We start from the raw sequence: 24,190 nt of genomic DNA, 5'->3' as shown, positions 1-24,190 counted from the left end.
CAGAGTGACAGCTGAGCACAGAGCCTTACTGGGTGTGGCACAAGGGGAACAGGAAATTAGGCAAGAATTAAGTGATTCCTTTAACAAATCACCAAAAAGGAAATTCTACTCTCCTAATTCAGAGTTGATCTCCAAGACTTCAATGCTAAATTGGCAAGATTGATCTTAAACTCCTCTTCCAGACAAATTAGTTCACTAATCCCAAATGAATTTCAAAGCACTTTGTAGTATTTCTTTGTCTAAGCTGAATTCCCCATGCAGCAGACCAGATGATTTTCAATCAAATCTCAATACACTCTATTTCCTTCAGTTTTTTTTTTTTGTTTTCTTTTCATCAAATTGATCTCCCATGCCTCTTAAATAATATCTTCCTTAGGAAACAGACCTAATTCTATACTACTCAAACAGAACTATATGGACCAGCATTTGACTGCATTCTGATATCATCTGCAAGTTCGGGTTGTTCCCAAACCTCTCTCACATGTAATCACGCACAAGAAGGACCAACACAAATCAATGGAAGTGATTATACTCAAGGCTGTGGATTACAAGAAAGGAGAGAAATCAAATTTAGTCAAATATAGTGCTAAGGCATATGTGCATATTTATTCTTAAACTTCAAGAAATGCACATTTATAAAACTGCACTGTAAATAACTACTTTTCCAATTCTGGGAGGATTTATAACTTTATGAAAAGTCACTAAAATAACCCACAGTAATTAAATATCTTTCTAGCTGACTAAAAGAATAATAATATTCTAAATTTTAGAATGAAACATGATCCAAATTGCAAGTTAGGGGAAAAAAATCATCATTTGAGAAAGGTAGTATGTCACTCTATGCAACTTGTATTTCCAAAGTACCATATTTAAAAATGGTTACCTACCGGGAAATTAAAACACTATAAAAGCATACACATACACATAAAATAACACAAAGCTATAATGCCAAAAATTATGTTATGAACTAGGAGGTAAGCTTCAAGTACAATTTGAAAGCAGGCTAAGTAGAAATTATAATTATAAATGTGAAAGTTCCAACCTATTCATGGTACCAAACAAGAACTCTTCCCAGCAAACGTATAATTCAAAATTGGAAGAAAGATGAAATTTTAAAATAAGAAAAATATAAAGGAACTCACCACCAAATCAGCCTTTGAGAACTGTGAAAAGGATTTTGTTGAGATGAAAAGAAAGAACGCTGGTAAGGAAACACTGACAAAGGGAAATACACAGTTAACAGTAGAGGATTAATCATATAAAAGGTAACATGAAAGTCAGAAGACAAAAGTAGTACAAAGAAACTATACAATAACTGGTTGGGTGTACAAAAGAAAATAAAATGTGAAATGTGACAAAAGAAACAAAATGTGGGTGGTATGGTGCTGCCAGCAAGTCAATCTGTACCTGTGAGGCGAGTGCATCAGCAGCCTGATGGCACCATCAGGCCTTTAGATACCCCAAAATTGCTGCTGTGCCTTTGGCCAGACCCCAAAAACTTAGGGCAAAGTTTACCAAGAAAGTAAATGGCCAAAAGTTAGGTATGTGGGAGACACACCCACAAACCACCTCCAGCTCAGCTATATAATTGGAGGCATGGCCTCTCTGGCTCCTGACTGAACTGCTTGACGGCCATGATCCCAGAAACTAAGAAGCAAATCTCAAAATCCAAAGTCTTTTGGCAGAAATACATCCTGTTCCTGCAGCAGGTTACTGGCACTGGGCAACTCCAGGTGGGAATAGGTTTTGTGCCTTGGCCTGTTCCCCTTGGCGGCCTGGTGACCATCATCCTCCAGAGGCCACAGGTCAGTCAGGTTTGGGCCTGCAGTGACAAGACACGCGGAGCCTCACCAGATGGGGGTGGAACCGGCCCTTTCCTCCCCATCCCAGCGAGACCTCGAGTCGCCACCTACAAATGGCCTCTCTGGCTTCTGATCAAGTTGTTTAATGGCCATGATCCCAGAAATTCAGAAACAAATCTCGAAGCCCAGCAGCTTTAGGCAGAAATGCATCTGGTCCACATACACATCATGGCTCCAGAGGCAAAAGGACTTAATCCAGAGCCCGACAGCTTGTGGCAGAAAAGTGAATGGACCATGCATTAAACTACGGCACCATGCCTCTCCGGGAGGGAAAGGATGTTGTTCCCTTAAGCCTTTCTCCCCCGGCAGCAAGGTGGCCACCGCCTCAGAGCTTATTGGAAAGCCAGGTATGAGCCTGTGGTGACGGGGCAACTCAGTCTCATGGAAAAGGGGACGGTACCGGCTTGTCCTTCATGCCCTACCGAGGTCATGAGTTGCCCCCCACAAGAGGCTCTCTGGCACAGCCATGGCTCCAGAGGCAAAAGGACTTAGTCCAGAGCCTGGCAGCTTGCGGCAGAAAAGTGAATGGACCATGCGTTAAACTATGGTGCCATGCCTCCCTGGGAGGGAAAGGGTGTTGCTCCCTTCCACCTTTTCTCCTCCCCCCGGGCAGCAAGGTGGCCACTGCCTCAGAGCTTATAGGAAAGCCAGGTATGAGCCAGCGGTGACGGGGCAACTGCAGTCTCATGGGAAGGGGGGCAGTATCGGCTCGTCCTTCATGCCCTACCGAGGTCCTGAGTTACCCCCCACAAGTGGCTCTCCAGCACAGCCATAACACCAGATGCACAGAAACCAATCTCTAAATTATCTGGCTCTTTGCAAAAATCCAAAACTGAGTGGCCACAATAGCAGCCGCACATTATATGATTCTCATAACCAGCTATAGAAAACAAAGTATTTCATAATGCCTTTTCAGCAATTCTGATTGTTGGGGGGAAATTCTAAACAATAATGGTACATCTTTTGTCAAAATGATGAATGTAATCAATGTAGAGAAGAGTTAAGTAGACATCATCTGCCTCACAGGCATTGGGTGGGGTGGGAGGGGGGGTTCTTGGTGATGAAATGTGAGTACTGGTGAAGGGAAAGGTGTTTGATCATTGTATGACCGAGACTTAAACTTGAAAGCTTAGTAACTTCCCACAGTGATTCAATAAGTAAATATAAGACGGAAAATAAATAAATAAATAAATAAAACTGTGAAAAAAAAAAAAACAAAATGTGGACAAGGAAATTCAAATGAACACCTTTAATATGTGCCCAAACTAAATCATTTTACAGTAAACTGTTATAAATTTAAGTTGTTATATGCAGGCCTCATAATAAGCAAAGCAAAAACTTAATAGTAGATACCTAAAAAATAATATTAAAGAAATTGTGGGGGCTGGAGCGATAGCACAGTGGGTGGAGTGTTTGCCTTGCACGCAGCCAGCATCCCATATGGTCCCCTGAGCACCGCCAGGAGGAATTCCTGAGTGCATGAGCCAGGAGTAACCCCTGTGCATCGCCAGATGTGACCCAAAAGGGGAAAAAAAAAATTGTGGGATACTACTGAAGAAAACAATCTAACACTTAAGGAAGAAAACAAGAGATAAGAACAGAGAAGGTAAAACATGTGGAAACCAATTAGCAAAATGAGAATCGTGGGAAGGTAAATTGGTACACCAATGGAGAGAAAGAGAATTCAGCTTCCTCAAAAGATAAAAAGTGGAACAACTGCATATAGCAGCCTTCTACCTCGGGCCATCCATCGGAAGGAGAAATTAAACTGACAGCTTGAAAATATGCAAGCACACCCATATTTACGGCAACGTTATTTATACTAAGCGTGAAATGACAAAAACCTAAATGGCCGTGGATGGATGCACGAAGAAAAAGTGGAGGATACAGCCAAGAGAATGCCACTCAGCATTCAGCTGGGGATGTGCTAGGTCGATTATATACTAGCAGGATAGTGCAGAATGCCTGTCTTGAAAGCATAAGGCTGCAGCTTCGAGCCCAGCTGCTGCCTCAAGCCCCAATCAGTGTCAAGGGCTCTGGGGTCTCTGCCAGGCAGCTTGGCTGTCTGTGTTCCTGGGGCAGGAAGCTATGCCCAGCTGCCCTGCAGCCAGGTCTGTACAAGTGCTGCAAGCAAAAGGGCTGAGACCACAAGGGGCACTGCAGCTGAAACAGAGTTGCAGGCACAAGGAGCAGAGAGCAAACAGCGAAGCATTGAAGCAGGACAGCAACACAGATCTGCAAGGGCAGGAGCACTGCGATGTGCAGCCCCTCCCGGTCCCACCCCTGGCAGGCACAACCAAACCAAGAGCACTGCAAACAGGTGTGCATGTGAGTCCAGGCCTGGGAACAACAACAAAGCGGGGAAGTAGAAGCTGGGAGGAGAGGAGAGAAAAACATCCCGCCTCTAGTGACATGACAGATGGTGGGGGCAAGATGCTAAATGAATACCACAGGATCCCACTGATAGGGAATCAAAGAGCCAGGCTTATAGATAGAGAGAGCAAGCTTACGCCCCAGGAGAGTTCCCTTTATCAGGCATTTTCTTTCTGTGAGCTAGCTATGGGAGAACAATCTTTTTCCATTATGATTTAAAAAAAAATACTCCATATGATCTGAAACTTGATTCTAGGAATTGATTCAAAGAACACCAAACACTCACTTAAAAATGGGTGTGTTGGGGCTGGAGAGATAGCACAGCGGGTAGGGCATTTGCCTTGCACGTGGCCTACCCGGGTTCAATTCCCAGCATTCCATATGGTCCCCTGAGCACCGCCAGGAGTAACTCCTGAGTGCAGAGCCAGGAGTAACCCCTGTGCATCGCCGGGTGTGACCCAAAAAAGCAAAAAAAAAAAAAAAAAAAAAAAGTGTGTGTATACCTATTGTTAATTACAGCCTATTCACAAAAACAAATAAATAAAAACCATGATATGGAAACAACCCAAATGCCCAATGATAGATGACAAAGGAAATATATGGGGCCAGATAGACAGTACAGGGAGGTGGGCAAGTGCCTTACATGTGGCAGTGCTGGCTCAAGCCCCAGCCCACAGCCCACATGGTCCTCTGAACACTGTCAAGAGTTAACCCAGAACACAGCCAGGTATGATTAAAAAAAAAAAAAAGGCGATGTATATGCACAACAGAATACGACTTAACCACAAAAAGATGGTATTTTGCCATTAGTGACAATATGGATAGATCGTGAAGGAATGGTTGACTAAGTCAAATATTCACTTGTGGGACACAGAGAAACAAAGCAAATGAGAAAAAATAAACCCTGGAATTCAAGCGGGTGGTAGACATTAACACAGATATAAGAGCACCAGCAGGAAAGAGAGATAGTACAATGTGCAAGGCACTTGCTTTGCACACAGCCAATTCAGGCTTGATCCCTGGTACCCACTCTAATCCCTGCCAGGAAGCCTCTGAACACGGAGTCAGGAGTAAGCCCTGAGCACTGCTTGGTGTTGTGCAAAAAGAGGGGACTAAGTAGTAATGACTGGGGGCTGGAGCAATAGTACAGCGGGGTAGGGCGTTGGCCTTGCACATGGCCAACCCAGGTTCGATCCCCAGCATCCCATATGGTCCCCAGAGCACCCTCAAGAGTAATTCCTGCAAGTAGAGCCAGGAGTAAACCCTGAGCAGTGCCAGGTGTGACCCAAAAAGACGAAATAAGAGATACATTGAGCTTGTAGGGTGGCTCTCCTGGGAACATCTCTCTATAGATCCCAGACTGCAGTGCTCAGTCCAGATTATTCTTTCCTAACCCTAGCAGTTGTTACTAACCCTAATCCAGTTGTTACTCTTTGGATCATGACAAAATTCGTCCATGACTACGCTCTTAACTTACAGTTAAGTATATGGCATTTGCCCTGGCTCATTTCAAAGCCAGGGTAGCTCACAGCTTGCCCTGGGTCCATCCAGTCCTCGTCAGGACCCTGTTTTGGGGGTGCTAGGAACTAAGGGCAACTGAGACCTAAGCCAAGAAAACAGATGCCCAAGAGTAAATATTATTCGGAGTCAACTCCCAAGTTACAAAAGCATAGCATTAACTGTTTCCCTGTGTCTATACAAAAAAGGACATTGCTCTGAAGTAAACTATGCAAAGAATGTAAGGGAAGGAGAAAAGCAATATTTCACTTGCAAATACAAAATGAGATTTCTGAGGAATTTAACTTTACAAGTCATGGGTACTGTTTAGGGGAAATGAGTGATTAACCGGTTGGGGAAGAGAGCACAGAGAAGCTAAAGATAAACACAGAGGAACGCGAGCCTCAGGAGCACTGCGATGGGTGCAGTCGAACAAACCCAAGCTCCATGCGGCCAGGGAGAAAGGACAAGCCAATGCTACCCTTCAGCAAAGGACACACAGGAAAGAGAACAGCAATATTTCACTTACAAATACAAATCCAGAGTCCTTAGAAGGATCTAACCTTACAAGCCACAGGGTCTGATTTGGGGATAGAGGTGATTAACAGATAGGGGAAGCAGAACACAGACGTTAGAGATGAACACTGGAATGGTACCTTGCAGCACTGCGATAGGCGTAACCCAAAAACCTCAGCTCCCTGAGGCACAAGAGAAAGGAACGGTGTCCTACATGCGTTGATTTAGGGTCAACTATATTCTGAAATGTTCACAGTAAACCTATCACCATAATTTGCTACAGATTTATGATTTGCTTTTTATTATATTTTTCTAATTAAACAATGTGTTATTTACAGTTTGAAGATAAACATTTGTAATGCTTTATTTGAGATGTTTCCAACTCATTTTTGAGTTGATACATAAATAATTTCATTTATTTTTTGTCGACGTAACATTAGAATCTGTGTTTCAGGTGTATAGTTTCTCAGCTGCAAGATGAGACTCTACATTACACCACATGGTGGGTTACATGTGGATGACACCATATGGCCATTACCAAGTGCCCAGTCATTACTAATTCTTTTTTTTTTTTGTCATACAAAATGACTAATATTAAGAAGTCGAATTAAAATGAATGTTTAAGTGGTTGTTGAACTATAAAGGAAAAACACACCTCTAGATGGTTTTTGGTCCTCAAATGGCAGGTCTTTGTCTTATCTTGGAAGTGCTTCCCAGGAAGGGCCTTTACATATGTGGATGTGCTGCCTCACCGATGTGTAACTGCTACCCCAACCCCTGGAGAGGGGGAATGACTAGGCTGGGGTAGTGAGCTGAGTAGGAGGCTACGGGCAGTGAGTGAGACTAGAAGGAGGTGGAGGAAGAATAAAGGCAACTGGTCACCAACCAGACTGGCTCCCATTTTCTGGAATCTATAGCGAGAAATCCCCAGGAGAGCCACCCTATAAGATTAATGTATCACAAAATGACTAGAAAGATTATTAAGAAAGTAAATTTAAGGTGACTGTTTAAATGGTTATGGAGTAAGGAAAGGAGAAGTGTGCCCTTAGATGATAGCACAGCGGGGAGGGCGTTTGCCTTGCACATGGCTGACCCAGGTTCGATTCCCATATGGTCCCCCCAGCACCGCCAGCAGTAATTCCTGAGTGCAGAGCCAGGAGGAACCCCTGAGCCGGGTGTGACCCACAAAAGAAAAAAAAAGAAGTTTCCCCAAAAGGAAGGGCTTTACAAATGTTGATTGTGCTATCTCACCTATGTGCAATTGCAACCCCAAACCCTGGAGGTTGGGCTCTTGACTAAGGCAAGTGAAGGCTGGGCACAGGGAGACTAGCCAGGGGAAAGCAGGAGACGGGAATGAGGGGCAGTATGAGTGGGAAAGGAGGAGCATGGTGAGACGGGAACAGGCGCACAGAGAGAATGTAATAGACAGCGACTGGTCACCAGCCAGCTAGGTGGCCCTATTTCCTCCAGGCCAACAGCAGAGGCGGGCCAGGGTGGGGAAGTGGCTTACGTCCAGCAAATGCATGCAAAGAGCACCCACATTTTGGGAACACATAGCAACTCAGGTCCACTTATATGACAATATTCTTCCTACAATGGATTCAACCAACCATAGTATTGGTATTGGACTCTATACCAAAGGACGCAGAATCATCCATTAGCGGGGCCCACCCTAAGATCAAGGCAGATTTAAATTGCACAGTCCGTGGGCAACCCACTGTGGTTCACAGGTGAACCATACACTTGAACATCATCCAATCTTTGGAAACTAACCCAGTGTCCTACGTCAAGAAAGGAGAACAGATCAGGAACTTGGCTGAGTGGAGGCAACTGAAAGCAGCTAGTGGCTGTGTACTTCATCATGCCCGTGTGAGCGCCCTACAGGAGGATCAGAGGAAACAGATAAAGTGGTGCTAAAAATAGGGGCGCTCGGGCGGCAACAATCACAACTCAAAGTTCTAGAATAAATCAGGCGTTTCTGCCCAGCAGAAACCGAAGAGAAGCGCCTCGGAGTTAATGAAAAACAGGCAAACAAGGAAAGCAGGGCAGGAAGATTGCACTGCCTACTTAATTACGGTGCCTCAAAAACCGCCTGTCTTGGACAGCTCTAAGAATAAGCCAGGCTTGGACTGGCAGGAAAGAAACGGAACAGACTAAGACGATGGATTTCCACATACTAATTTTACGGGTTGCCCCCAATGACAAAAACAAAACAGGCTTTAGCATGATCAAACCAAAATATAAAGTTCCACCAGCTAACAAGGTAAGCCGCCGTGTATCAAAATTCCAGTGAGGTTTAAAGAGGGGGAGACAGGGACGGGGGTGGGGATGGGGGGGTGTGGGCTGGGAAGAAACCCACTTGTGTCTAAGTGCTCTTTTGCTCCATGCATTTCTTCCGAAGTTAGCAGGTCAAAGCAAGCCATTAACTCACAGTTCCTGGGGGTCAGAAATCAAGAAGGGGCCGAGTTGACTGATTCTGCCTCAGTCACTCCTGAGGTTACAAGACGTCAACTTGGGAGAGTTGCCACCGCCTCGGGGCTCAGACGGAAGCAGAGGATTCGGTTCTTCCCTCACTGCCAGGGTCTATGATTAGCAGCCGCCAGCCACTTAGACCCAGAGGGGGCCTGAGTGTCCACAACCCAGTCTACCTTCCCCAAAATGAGTAATGGGGGGGGGGGGGACGGGGGGCAAGGAGTGAGGCTAGAAGACACGGGAAGGGAGCGTGTAAGGGAGCATAAGGGAGCTTGAGAGGAGCGGGAGCGAGAAGGAAGGAGGGAGAGGCAAGAAGTCAGAGACCGTTAGAGAGAGGGAAGACCACCAGAGCCCAGGATGGAAGCCAAAATCCATAAAAGCAGAATCTCTGATACACTGCAACCACGTCCATGCCTCTGGTTACATATCTGGGGCAACGTGAAGTAACTATTCAAAAGAGCACCAAAAGCGGGCCGGCGTGACAGACAGCACAGGGTTACCGCACCTGCTCGGCACACAGTCAACCTCAGCCTGGTCTGGCTCCACTAGAGTCCCTCAGGGACAACACCAGACAGGAGTGAGCCCTGAGCACAGACCAAGGAATATCCACTTACCGTTGCCAGGTGTGTACCCTGCCCTCCTCCCCCCCAAAAAAAATTCTCAAACAAAACTTTTATATTCATCAAAAGAGTGATGGAAAAATCTCTAAGATCAGGCATACTCAACAACTCAAAACCCAGGGGCCAGAGAAATAGTTCAGCAAGTAACATAACAGAGTAGATATAGTTTACCAATAGCAAACTATAACTTGAAAGTCAAATCATTATTTCTCTGCCTCACAGAATAAAAACTTAAATGAAAATAAACAAATGTACCAAAATTTTCCCAGGAAAATGCTCAATAAATCATAAATGTTCTAAGTTTTTCTCAACTTACATAGTATATACAGTAAATTTATACTTACTTGTCAAGAAAATCCTTGTCTACTATAGCAGTGATGTCAAGAAGTGGATTCCCCATGCCAAAAAGGACATTTTCACTGAAAAACAGAAATCCAATACAAATTCAGGTTAGAAATACTTTAGAGTGTAAAGTGATGTGCAAAATGCACACAAATATAAATATCTTCATATAAAAACTAAAGCTAACATTTAGTTCACTAAATCTCTTATTTGTCCGACACCTGTAAGATGTTCCTCTGTCCCTCTTGGAGAACCCGGCAAGCTACCCAGAGTATCCCGCCTGCACAGCAGAGTCTGGCAAGCTCCAAGTGGCATATTCGATATGACAAAAACAACAAGTCTCACAATGGAGACGTTACTGGTGCCCGCTCGAGCAAATTGATGAACAACAGGAGGACAGTGCTACAGTGCTACCTATAAGATGCACAAAGCCATTTGGAAAGCGGGATGAGTTTTAAACTGAACTAAATTAAAAATAGCAGGGTCACGGATATAGGACACAGGGACAAGCCTGAGCAATGCCAGAGTGGCTGAAAAAAAAAAAAATCCAAAAAGGAAAGAAACCTGATCATATGATCCTTAAAATAAAATTCCACCGGGGCTGGAGCAACAGCACAGCGGGTAGGGCGTTCGCCTTGCACGTGGCCGACCTGAGTTCGATTCCCAGCATCCCATATGGTCCCCTGAGCACCACCAGGGGTAATTCCTGAGTGCAGAGCCAGGAGTAACCCCTGAGCATCACCGGGTGTGACCCAAAAAGCAAAATAAATAAATTAATTAATTAATTAAATTCAACAGCCAATGGACTGTATTTATTTTAATATTCTTTTTTTCCAAGTTTAATTTTTTCTGCACACCTGAAGGTACTGGCAGAGGGACAAAGCCACGCGGGTTCCGGGGCCGAGACCTCCAAGCCTACTCGAATTGGAGTCGAGCATCTTCCACCCAGATCCTCCAAATTCCAGTAGGCGGGGGTCACACCCACCACCTGGCCCCCTGGCACCGTGTAATCCCATCAGCGGCCAAGACTCAGAGACTATAAAATCCAGATCCCGGACGAGAGCAGTGCAGTCTCTGCCCCCGCGCCTGGGTGTTCCTTCCCGGAGTCCCTTGGAGGGGAACGGGTTGAGCTTTCCTCCCCGCCCCGACCAGGGCTACGGCAGCCGAAGACCTCCAGGACCAGCCACCACCATGCTGAGACCACTCTCCGCACACCTGAAGGTACTGGCAGAGGGACAAAGCCACGCGGGTTCCGGGGCCGAGACCTCCAAGCCTACTCGAATTGGAGTCGAGCATCTTCCACCCAGATCCTCCAAATTCCAGTAGGCGGGGGTCACACCCACCACCTGGCCCCCTGGCGCCGTGTAATCCCATCAGCGGCCAAGACTCAGAGACTATAAAATCCAGATCCCGGACGAGAGCAGTGCAGTCTCTGCCCCCGCGCCTGGGTGTTCCTTCCCGGAGTCCCTTGGAGGGGAACGGGTTGAGCTTTCCTCCCCGCCCCGACCAGGGCTACGGCAGCCGAAGACCTCCAGGACCAGCCACCACCATGCTGAGACCACTCTCCGCACACCTGAAGGTACTGGCAGAGGGACAAAGCCACGCGGGTTCCGGGGCCGAGACCTCCAAGCCTACTCGAATTGGAGTCGAGCATCTTCCACCCAGATCCTCCAAATTCCAGTAGGCGGGGGTCACACCCACCACCTGGCCCCCTGGCGCCGTGTAATCCCATCAGCGGCCAAGACTCAGAGACTATAAAATCCAGATCCCGGACGAGAGCAGTGCAGTCTCTGCCCCCGCGCCTGGGTGTTCCTTCCCGGAGTCCCTTGGAGGGGAACGGGTTGAGCTTTCCTCCCCGCCCCGACCAGGGCTACGGCAGCCGAAGACCTCCAGGACCAGCCACCACCATGCTGAGACCACTCTCCGCACACCTGAAGGTACTGGCAGAGGGACAAAGCCACGCGGGTTCCGGGGCCGAGACCTCCAAGCCTACTCGAATTGGAGTCGAGCATCTTCCACCCAGATCCTCCAAATTCCAGTAGGCGGGGGTCACACCCACCACCTGGCCCCCTGGCGCCGTGTAATCCCATCAGCGGCCAAGACTCAGAGACTATAAAATCCAGATCCCGGACGAGAGCAGTGCAGTCTCTGCCCCCGCGCCTGGGTGTTCCTTCCCGGAGTCCCTTGGAGGGGAACGGGTTGAGCTTTCCTCCCCGCCCCGACCAGGGCTACGGCAGCCGAAGACCTCCAGGACCAGCCACCACCATGCTGAGACCACTCTCCGCACACCTGAAGGTACTGGCAGAGGGACAAAGCCACGCGGGTTCCGGGGCCGAGACCTCCAAGCCTACTCGAATTGGAGTCGAGCATCTTCCACCCAGATCCTCCAAATTCCAGTAGGCGGGGGTCACACCCACCACCTGGCCCCCTGGCACCGTGTAATCCCATCAGCGGCCAAGACTCAGAGACTATAAAATCCAGATCCCGGACGAGAGCAGTGCAGTCTCTGCCCCCGCGCCTGGGTGTTCCTTCCCGGAGTCCCTTGGAGGGGAACGGGTTGAGCTTTCCTCCCCGCCCCGACCAGGGCTACGGCAGCCGAAGACCTCCAGGACCAGCCACCACCATGCTGAGACCACTCTCCGCACACCTGAAGGTACTGGCAGAGGGACAAAGCCACGCGGGTTCCGGGGCCGAGACCTCCAAGCCTACTCGAATTGGAGTCGAGCATCTTCCACCCAGATCCTCCAAATTCCAGTAGGCGGGGGTCACACCCACCACCTGGCCCCCTGGCACCGTGTAATCCCATCAGCGGCCAAGACTCAGAGACTATAAAATCCAGATCCCGGACGAGAGCAGTGCAGTCTCTGCCCCCGCGCCTGGGTGTTCCTTCCCGGAGTCCCTTGGAGGGGAACGGGTTGAGCTTTCCTCCCCGCCCCGACCAGGGCTACGGCAGCCGAAGACCTCCAGGACCAGCCACCACCATGCTGAGACCACTCTCCGCACACCTGAAGGTACTGGCAGAGGGACAAAGCCACGCGGGTTCCGGGGCCGAGACCTCCAAGCCTACTCGAATTGGAGTCGAGCATCTTCCACCCAGATCCTCCAAATTCCAGTAGGCGGGGGTCACACCCACCACCTGGCCCCCTGGCACCGTGTAATCCCATCAGCGGCCAAGACTCAGAGACTATAAAATCCAGATCCCGGACGAGAGCAGTGCAGTCTCTGCCCCCGCGCCTGGGTGTTCCTTCCCGGAGTCCCTTGGAGGGGAACGGGTTGAGCTTTCCTCCCCGCCCCGACCAGGGCTACGGCAGCCGAAGACCTCCAGGACCAGCCACCACCATGCTGAGACCACTCTCCGCACACCTGAAGGTACTGGCAGAGGGACAAAGCCACGCGGGTTCCGGGGCCGAGACCTCCAAGCCTACTCGAATTGGAGTCGAGCATCTTCCACCCAGATCCTCCAAATTCCAGCAGGCGGGGATCACACCCAACACCTGGCCCCCTGGCGCCGTGTAATCCCATCAACGGCCAAGACTCAGAGACTATAAAATCCAGATCCCGGAACCGCGCGGCCGCATTCGCGGCCGCGCGACAACTTAACAAAACTCTTTTTTTTTTTATGACATCTTATTGTCTTATTTCTACTTTGGACAAACTTGCAGGCTATCGAATGTAGCCTGCCCACAGGGCAGAGTCTGGCAAACTCCCCGTGGCGTACCGAATATGCCAAATACCAGTAACAATGATGGGTCTCATTCTCCTAAATAGCCTTGAATATAATTTCAGGGCTAGGATGAAAGAGACGTTACTGGGGCCTGCTCGAGGCAATCGACGAATAACAGGATGATGAAATGAAAATGAAATGAATTTTTTCAGCTCCTACCCCAGGGACTATTCCTGGCTATGCTCAGGAGTGCCTCCTGCTGGTGACTGGGAGGGGAAAAGCGTCGGTTACAGTGCAGAGCATGCGCCTTAACTGCTAATACCTTTCTAGCCACCCCCGATCCCTGCCTGTGGTTATTTGGTAACAGCCACAGTGCTGGGCCCCCTGGGGTAACTCCCAGAGGTGAACACCTATGTATCCCCCAGCTCCAATGGCCTATTAAAACACACACACACACACACACACACACACACACACACACACACAGAGAGGAGCTGCAGAGATTATAGTACAGCAAGCAGCGCTTTGACCACAGGCATTCCATATGGTCCCCTGAAGACCACCAGGAGGGGTCCTTGAGCAGAGTCAGAAGTAAGCCCTAAACACAAAGGAGTGTGGCCCCAAAACCAAAGAACAACAACCAAGAGGCGAGGGGAGGAGTGGGGGCGTCTAAGGAGGTAAAAAGACAACACAGTGGGTAAAGCAACATGCTGCCAATTCAGGTTCGATCCCCAGAATCCCATGTGGTCCTCTGAGCTCCACCAGGAACAATTACTGAGTGCAGAATCAGGAGTAGCCCCTGGGCATTGTTGGGTATGATCCCCAAAAAAGCAAAATATATATATATATTTTGCTTATATTATATGTATTTATATATATATATATATTTCTCTCAAATGAGAGAAAGAATCCAGAGTTCTGACATCCGTCGACGATCAAGGATCAGGGACGCTGTCTCATTTGCCAAGGTGTCGAAAATCAGATGGGCTGGTCACGTAATGAGATTTAAAGACGACCGTTGGACTAGAGCTGTTACTGACTGGATTCCACGGGATATCAAAAAACCGCGTGGCCGCCCACCTACCAGATGGTCAGACTTCTTCGTCAAGATCATGAACGATCGGTTTGAGGCCCTTCATGTTCCCGGAGCGAACAGATGCCATTGGACTACACTAGCACGCGACAGGGACAAATGGAGACGTTACTGGCACCCGCTCGAGCAAATCGACGACTAACGGGAAGTGATTAAGTAATATATATATATATATATATAAAGAAGCTTAGAGGATGAAGGATCAAGAGGCAACCAGAGTCCAGTTCCACTACCATTCCCAGGACCTGATAAATCTGGGAACCACAGCTAAAGTGTGCTCCTGTAACTTAGCCAGCACTAAGACCCAGAATGCATGGACCTAGTTATCTTATCACAACAAAGACAAGGCCATTTTTATTGAGATATTGAGATTTACAATACTGTTAACCACACTTTTCAAGCATGCATCATTCCAAGGACCCCTCCCAACCCACCCCCACCTCATGTTAGCTCAGCTATTAGACAAAATCTTCTAGAACTTATTTTCTAAAAATACATAGAGGGGAAGTGGCCGAGAGAGACAGTCCAGGGGGTTAGCCACTTGCATTGCATGTGCCAACCCCACTTCAATCTCCAGTACCACATATGGTCCCAAGGAAGGATCTAGATCACCAAGGGATATAGTCCAACACTCCTCTACAATAACAGGGCATTATTGGGCTGTTTTGTGATTTCTTTTCATTCTCCCCTTTAACATGTTTTTTTGTTTGGTTGTTTTTGAGCACAACCAGCAGTACTCAGGGATTGTTCCTGGCTCTGCACACAAGAATCACACCAGGAAGCCATCGGGAAACATACGGGATGCCAGGGATCAAACCAGGGTTAGCCAAAGGTATGCTACCTCTCTGACCCTTTTACGTGTTTTTTAAGTGCTCAGTTCAATGAGCAACCTCTCCCCCACCACTGGTCTGTCTCATCTTGGCTTTAAAATATTGCCACATTTTTCTTTTCTTTTTTAGATTTTTTTTGTTTGGGGGACACACCCAGCAGAACTCAGAGATCAGGGGAACATATGTCTAAGATAGGTGCCCTACTCACTCTCTGGTGCCATGACACTCTTTAAAAAAAAAAAATCTACCCTTTGTATGTCTCCGACAGGTCCCAAATGAATGGCCTTCACCACTTGAAACTCTGGTCAAGATGTGCCTGAGCGACGCCTCGAAGGCGCGCTGTACGGGCTTCATATGCAGGAGACCTCAGGTTTTGTTGGCTATTAACCCTCAAGTGTTTCAGGCATCATGAGTAAATTGCCTCTTCTCCTCCTCCCAGAGAAGCTGATCATGCTCTTGCTCTCATAAACTTAGTTTCCTTTGCATTTTACCTCCCATTGCCACAGTTCCACACATCAGTCTTGATTACTTATAAGCAAAACCTTCTGGTAATTCTGTGCTTTGTATTTGATGGGTCTCATTCTCCTACCTCTGAAAGAGTCTTGAATATGCACTTTTTAAAAAATCTCAGGGCTAGGACGAAGAAGGCTACTGGGGGCTGCTCGAGGCAATCGACAAATAACAGGATGGTCGTGATCGGTCATCATATATATCTGAAATGCTGTGTAATGGTACCTACTTTTCTATTTCCCCTAGAGCCTTTTTATATTTTACTTTAGAGCAATGGTCTGCAGCGAAACACAGAAAGACCATTAATGCTAAGCTCCTAATATCTGGGAGTTGATTGACTCTGAAATATATCTACTCCTACGCATAATTATTTGGTCATAATTACCTGACTGGGGCTTCAGTTGCTGTATTTCCTAACACCCCAAAAGGGAGTCCCGCTGTGGGACTGGGATGGACCTGGGGCGAGTGGGAAAGCTATCCGGGCATCGAAATGGGACAGTCTAGAAAGCATAAAAATGCATGGTCTTGAGGCAAGCTGTTATGACTTAAGAGACAGGACCCCCATGGGGAAGGACAAGCTGAACTGGCCTGAGGACTTAGTCTGGGATATCTAGTAAACGCCTTGCTTGCGCTCAGAGTCCAGAGAACTAAGTGTGAAAAGCTTTATTTGCTCTCAGCCCAGAGAACTAAGTGTTGGCATCTTTGTCTCTTACTGTGTTTATCCAAACAACTGCAAGTATTGATAGCTTATACAATATTTTATAACACATTCTCCCCAAAAGAGAATGTCCTATCTATGTAAAAGATCTCTGTAAATTTACACATGTCTTACCTCTGTAAATGATCAACCACACCTATGTCCTCAGCGTCGCCCCCCCTCACCCCGTCTCCCTCTCTCTGTCTCTCTGCTGGAGAGGGGGGATGCAGCTCTGGGCCACAGGATGCATGAGTGTTACCACAACAGCACTGTAGCACTGTCCTCCTGTTATTCATCGATTTGCTCGAGCAGGCCCAGTAACGTCTCCATTGGAGACTTTGTTGTTACTGTGTCTGGCATATCGAATACTCTCGGTAGCTTGCCGGGCTCTCCGAGAGGGGCGGAGGAATCGAACTCGTTTTGGCCAGGTCAGCCGCATGCAAGTCAAACACCCTACCCGCTGTGCAGTCCTCACAATTTATTTTATGAACTCAGTTTCAATCCTCACGAGGCACCAATATGGTCCCCGAGCATCAAGGAGAACCCCCAAGCACCTCAAAGCCCCCAAATGAAATAAAATGAATATAGTTTTATCAAGTAAATGAAACTTTCCTGGGCCGAGGGTTTCTACCATCAAAGCAGCAGGAGGAAAGCCAAGCACACTGCTCCACAGCAGCCAGGCAGGTCTCCACTGGCTGTCACTGGCAGGTGGGGGAGGGGAGCACCCAGGGGTGCTCAGGAGCCATTTTCAGCTCTGTGCTCAGAGGACACTCCTGGCAGTGCCTCTGTGGTACTGAAGTAGCTGTACCTGCATGCTAATCAAGTGTCTTCTCCCATGTGCTCATCTCTCCGACCCCACAGGAACGACGGTAAAGCTCACTTTCTTCGGGGGTGTCTGTTTCTGTTTTGGGGTTACACCAGCAGTGCCTAAAGCGTTCCCTGCTTTCATACTCAAAGATCACCCCTGGAAGTGCTCCAACCCCAGAGGTCCAACCGAGCTGGACATGCAACAGAGCTGAAGGGCAGATGTACTCAAGGCAAAATGTATCTAGTAATTATTTTTCCTGAATGTAACTGAGCAAGTATACATTTTCGGGAAGAACAAGACTCAGCTGGATTTCAATTGCTCCAATGGAAGATAAGAAAACAATTTCCATTGCATTACTATAATGACTGAGGGGAGTATGGCTCAAGGATTATTTCTACTTGGCCTATAATTGTAAGGTCCTGAGGGGAAGGAAGGAAGGGAGGAAGGGAGGGAGGGAGGAGGGGAGGGAGGGAGGGAGGGAGGGATGGATGGATTACTGGGAAAGGTTTATTATTGCTATTATATTTTATTATTAAATTATAGTGAGATACACAGTTACAACGTTGTTCATAATTGGGTTTCGGTCAATGTTCCAACATCCGCCTACTCAGGACTGTTCCTTTCTAGAGGAAACTCTAGAGGAACAGGGAAAGTGAGGCCGGCTGAGAACAGTGAAGAATAACCTGGGAGAAAGGAACAACCTGTATGCTGAGTGGGCCCAGGATAGCCTGACAGGAGAGCAGAGACTGAGACTTGGAAAAACAGCAGGGAGGGCATCTGCCATGCCAGGAGCACACATCGCAACACCTCAGGCAGTTTTACTGGCCCACCTGCTGTGATCGCAACGAAAAATGCTCACCCACCCACCCACCCCTTGGAAAAGGGTCTCTCCCCTTCTCTGGAATCCTGCTTACAAACCCCTCCCACAAGCTTCCCTGCTCCCACAAGCTTTCCCCCTCCTTTCCCTTCTCTAAAATAAAATCTTTTCCGAACTCCTAGCCTTGATCCCAGTCCCTTGCTTTCCATTTTGATCTGCTGGAGGGCAAGAACCTGAGCGCTTGTGCCTGCCTGCTACATTATTAATTACTATTAATAAATGATATTGAAGCCACTCTTAGAACATTGAACTGTGAGCCTGTCGTCCGTTCCTTATCACTCTTTCTTTCACCCTAAATTTTCAGTCAAGAGACGTGGCTGACATTGATCTACCCAAGCTCAAGGAGAGGAAGGAGGTGCCCTTTGACCTTGGGGCACAGGACCTAAACACAAGGCCTCTCTCTACCCCTAGTGACTTCAGCTCAGGGCATGTAAGTGATTCTAGCAAACCAGAAAAAAAAACAAAAATTTTTTTTTAGAAATCCTACATATGCAAACATCTTCTTTCCTTGGAGGCATAAATGCAGAAGTTCTGGGATTCTAAAGCACCTCAAAATCCCAAGTTCACTATTTTAAGATAAACTTGACACCATTGAAATCAGAAAGGATATTCTCAAAGAAACTGGTTTATTCATGAAGTTGTGAAGTACTGCATTTAGGCATTTAGGTTCTGCTGACTACCAATTCATTCTTTGAACTTTTCATTTACAAACAGGTTACTAACTTTACTTACTCCAATTTGAAACTAGGTTTTGTTTGTTTGCTTGTTTTAGGGCCACACAGCAGTGCTCAGAACTTACTCGGGACTCACTCTGAGCTCTGCACTCAGAGATCACTCCTGGAGATGCTCAGGGGACCACATGGAGTGCCAGGAATTAAACCCAAGGTCAGTCCCCTGCCCACTGCATGGGGCAACGTTTCAATTTATCTTTGGGGGGTTATGTCTGCTGGTGCTCAGGGGTTACTCCTGGCTGTCTTGGGGGACCAGATGGGATGCCAGGGGAACTGAATTCAGGTCAGCTGTGTGCAAGGCAAGCACCCTACCCTCTATCATTCCTATCTCAGTTTTTCTTTTAACACATGAAAACATACTAACAGATATTAACCAAATCTTTCTCTTTGTAATGAAAGCATTACAGAACCCACTGGACTGGCTCCAGGAAGGTTGTGGCCATGCTACTGCACCCCCTCAAGAGTGTGTCCCAGGCCAGAGAGAAGACAGTGAGCAGGGCACTTTCTTGCCCACTGTCCACGCAGTCCTGGGTTTGATCCCTGGCACCCCATATGGTTTCCTGAGCCCACCAGGGGATGACTGAACACAGTGAGCAGTAAGCCCTGAGCACTGCTGGGGGAGGCCCCAAAACAACAACAGTATCCCAAGACCTGCAATCTGACCCTCCAATATCCCGAGGAAGGTGGTCTCTGATGCGACTGGGGGCAGTGTGCTAGAATTCTACGTCTTTGCTTAAAAAAGTCTGACTTCCAGGGTACGCGGAGAAACGTCTTTTCTGGAGAAGAGGCAGTAGGCCAAGTAAGTCTGGGTACCAGCACTCTAAAGGAAAATGACCTTGCAATAATATGCCTCCCCACCTCCCAACACTGCTGGGTGTGGCCTCCAGATAAAGCCATAATAGTAATGAATTTAAATGGTGTGGGAGCATGGGGGTGGGGTGGGGGGTGGTGATGACAATATGGCACAGCCAGAGAGAAGATGGAAATTTGTTTGGTGCAGCCCCAACCCCCAGAATCCTTGCTGTAATCAGAAATATTCATTTGGTCTTCCCCATTCTAGCCACTGAGCTCCAGAAACCCTAGGAATTTCCTGAAGATAAAGATGCCTTCCTCTTTATCCTGAGGATAGAGATATTGTTTAACTGAGCAACTCTGAGAAAGTCCAAGGGTAGCCAGAGCGCTAGGAGCCTGCAGGCTGAGAAACCAGCTAGAGGAGAGGCACTCTCGCCACTACAGCAGACCTTCAGAGACCCCTGAGAGGGGAGTTCCACCATGCAGCCACTGTGAGAAGCCTCCACGGAACCCCCAAGGCTGAAATAAGAGCTTTGGAGTTCAAGTCTGGAGAGCTGAGGAAAGCAAGGGTCCGGACTCCCTTCCCATAGACATCTCCAGGAGGGTCATCTTTGGGCAAAGACAACTGTCCTTGCTTGAGGTCTCAAGATAAGGACTTTTGGGACTCAGCTGACCCTTCACCCTTCCCCACCAGACAGCCTAACCCTCACTCGTTTAGGACTGCAGTTAAGATTGTGTGGGTCAGGGGACCAACCACAGAGGGATTTTACTCTTCATTCTAGAATGCAACCTCTGGAACCCTGGTTCCCTTTCTGTCTGAAACCCCCTTTAGAATCCTGAGAGACAAGAGGCAGCTCTGAGGACGAGTCCAGGCATCCTCCAATCTGTGGCTCACTGCCAAGCAGGCAAAGCTTTGTCAGCCCCTGGTGTCGCTCAGCTGACTGGCACTCAGCATCAATGGTTTAAGTCTTCATCCCTATGCATCTCTTCAGTTGGGGTTCCTGAGCTACGTACATCTATTTGAAAGAAGCCTCAGTTTCCCTAGGCCAGCTACTATGAGCAGTCCCATTACTGACTGCCCCCTTCCTACATTTCTGACTTTCTGTGAGTTTCTGGGCTCTTTCTGATAAATAACAAGTTAACTGTCCAACATAAAACTCTACCCCAGAGCTTAGGTTTGTGGGGAGGTTAAGATAATGAGCAATACTTAAAGCAAATGGCCAGACCAGGATCTGTTTGAACCCTGCATTCTCTATAACATTCTTGTCAATCAACAAGAAATGCCAAAAGCCCAATTTAAATTTAAAAGGGCCTATATATATATATATATATATATATATATATATATATAACTTTAACTTCTAGCATTTTCTGTAACATAAAGACCCAGTTTTCCCATTTAAAAAAAACAAGCCCTGGTTAACTTGGTCACCAAGTTCCTCACCACACAGGGTGCTCCTTTTCCTGTCTCTAACTTTACTATAAACTTTTCTACATGCTGAGTTCTGAGCATCTTTATTACTCGGTACTTTCATTCTAGGAACCGCAGGCAGAGACCCACGTGACTGCTGCTGCATCACTTTCCCAACAAGTAACCCACTAATCAAATGTTCCTGGATCCGCTGCTCAAGCAAATTAACTGAACCCCAGAGGAAGTCTACTGCCAGTTAGTCAGAATCAGAGATGACTGTCTGGATTTAGGACTGGCTTCTGAGGCCAGGAAAGAGACTACCTGAGAAACTAACCATCTGAGAAATCTACGAGGTATCAAGGATTGCTTCAGAATTTAGTGAAAAGGAGTCAGATATAGTACGGCAGGTAGGGTAAGTCTGCCTTGCCTGTAGTTGACCCGAGATCAACCCCCAGCATCCCAAAATGGTCTCCCGAGCACTACCAAGAGTAATTCCTGAGTGCAGAGCCAAGAATAACCCCTGTGCATCACTCAGTGTGACCAAATCGAGAAAAAAAAAAAAAGGAAAAAACAATTGAGTGAACAGCTATGCAGTGTTGGAAAACGCCATGCTGGCCCAGTGCAGCCCTAACACTGACTGATCTTTATTAAAATAAAGAAACCAGCCAAGTAGCTCAGCAATAGAGCCCCTGCCTTACTTATGGGAGTCCCTGGACTGGATACCCAACCAAAACTAAAAGAAATAAACAAGACAAATTCAAAGACAGGGTTTGAGGTCAGGTCCTCCCCAAAGCAGGACTTGAGACAAATATCTCAAGTCAAGGAATTTATTTTAAAAATGATTCCAGGGCCGGAGTGATCGTACAGCACATAGGGCGCTTGCCTTGCACAAAGTCCACCTGGGTTTAATTCCTGGCACCAAACATGGTCAGAAGTAAGCCCTGAGCACCACCAAATGAGCACCCACCTCTCAAAAGAAAAGTAAAAAAAAAAAAGTCAGTTTCCTAAATAGGACTTTGCTTCATTATATGCATAGAAATTAACATGTAGGGCATCAAAAACAATGAGATATACTATCTATATGATAAATATTCTATACAAAAACACTTTTTCTTTGACCCCTGGCAGTGCTCAGAGCTCACTCCTGGCTTTGCACTCAGGGATCACTCCTAACAGGGCTCAGGGGACCAGACGGGGTGTTGTGGATCAAACCCGAATTGGCTGCATCCAAGACAAGCTGTCCTACCCACAGCACCACCTCTCCAGCCCACAAATTTCCACTATTTTGATCTTGTTCTACTTAGATGTGAACAAGATGGGGTCTAGTCTTTAGCTAAAAACCATAGGCATAGTGAGATTACTATTTTGTTTCAAATGTCAGTAATGACATACCTGGGGTAGCAGCTAGAATTAAAAACACCTAAGGAAAACTGTCTGTCACACAGGCAGAGGAAGGGATGGGGTGTGTGGGGGGGAGGGGAACTAGGGAAACTGGTGTTGGAAAATGTACACTGGTGGAGGGATCGGTGTTCAATCATTGATTGTGTGACTGAAACTCAAACATGAAAGCTTCGTAACTGTATCTCATGGTGATTTCATTTTTAAAAAATTACTGAATTATCGAAGGACCCTTTACCTGGCAATTTTTAAGTGTCTCATAATTCAGGCTCTAACCAACATAAACTTATACCATACTGTCTCATTTCTGCATCTAAAAAATATGCACTAACATAGGTGCTAAAGTTTGAGAATCTGTTCTTGGCTTTAGATAGGTTGTTCCCTAAGGTCCCAAAGGCACTTCAACCCTTTGAGCTCTCTCTTCTGAATATGAATGTTTTAATGCTGATTAGCCCAATGATCAATAGTTTAGTTACACTCCGGTGCTAGAGTAAATACTAATGCTGAGTGTCTTGAGTGGTATAGCAATCATCCTCTTTTTAACCTAAAATCACACACTGAATTTTTCTCCTCCATAAATAAGCACCATCTGTGAGTAAGTACATTTTCCCATTGATTTTTTGTTTGTGGGGTGGAGGGGGGAACAGGACACCCCGCTAGGTTCAGGACTTACTCCTGGCTCTGTGCTTAAGAACCACTCATAAATTCAGGGGACCATAGTGGTATTGGGGATTAGATCTGGATGCGCAAGTGCCCCACCCACTGTACTAGCTCCCCGGCCCCATTTTCTTGGTTCTGTCGAGCAGTTCTTGTGGCTTGGTATCAGCGACCCCCACAACATCCTCACTACAGCCTGCCTTTCAGCATACCCTCGACAAACTTGCCTGAAGTCCTACACTGCTGCTCATTCACCCCATACAATATCACCACAGTTACAGCATTTTTCTTACGTCTGTGACATTTTTCTAGCATCAAGTATGAATAGGATGGAAATCTTCCCTTTCTGAACATAAAAGACATGAGTCAAATGCAAACCTGCTATAATCCAAATGCCACCAACCATAAAATATGTTCCAATCCCTCCGGGTGACTGCAAGCCCCACCCAGTCTCAGGCATGCTCACTGCAGAAGTGTTAGAATGGGGTGGGGGAGGGGCGCACGCGCAGATAAAATCATTAGATCTGGTGTCACTCTGACTTCTCTCACCATTCCTACATGCAGCTGATGTTCAAGTCCCAATGCTTCACTCTTTCCTGAAAAGGCCCAACTGCACACGCTTCCTCCCCGCCCAGCCTGTGCCTGGCAAACTCTCATCTTTCAATGTTTCTCAAATGCCACCTCCCTATGGAAATCTGTCTGAAGCCTAGCCCATGGGTCACCACCAAAGAACCTCAGGAACTGACCCTTGCACAACTCCGGAGAGCATTGCTGATGCATGAAGGTAGCTCAGCTCTCCCAGGCTTTCCTGCCCTCCCTGCCTCTCTTCTCTGCCCTCCCTGCTTTTCTTCTAATTGTTCATTCATTTGTTTATGGTTTGGGGGCCACACCTAGCTGTGCTCAGGGATCACTCCTGGCTGGGCTCAGGCCCCTCAGTTTTGTTCCTTAAATCAGCAAATCTCAAGAGGTTTTCCATCTCGGCCCCCTTCAGACCTTGCTTCCTTCCCCACAGACTGAGCAGTGACCCTAATTTATGTGGT

At 47.3% G+C, this 24,190-nt stretch overlaps 1 protein-coding gene across 2 annotated transcripts in view; it reads right to left on the bottom strand.

The window, feature by feature from the left end:
* ADK (adenosine kinase) overlaps positions 1-24,190 on the bottom strand; it is a 509,577-nt gene that overhangs the window by 428,301 nt on the left and 57,086 nt on the right. For both annotated transcript variants that reach the window (XM_056113429.1, XM_056113430.1), the window contains exon 2: positions 9,685-9,759. In XM_056113429.1, the coding sequence (XP_055969404.1) occupies positions 9,685-9,759 (75 nt within the window). The remainder of the gene's footprint in view (positions 1-9,684; positions 9,760-24,190) is intronic.

The sequence above is a fragment of the Sorex fumeus genome, unplaced genomic scaffold, assembly GCF_029834395.1.
Source record: "Sorex fumeus unplaced genomic scaffold, SorFum_2.1 ptg000020l, whole genome shotgun sequence".
NCBI classification, from domain to species: Eukaryota; Metazoa; Chordata; class Mammalia; order Eulipotyphla; family Soricidae; genus Sorex; species Sorex fumeus.
The sequence above is the reverse complement of the archived record's forward strand: the minus strand, read 5'-3'. Positions and strand labels throughout refer to the sequence as shown.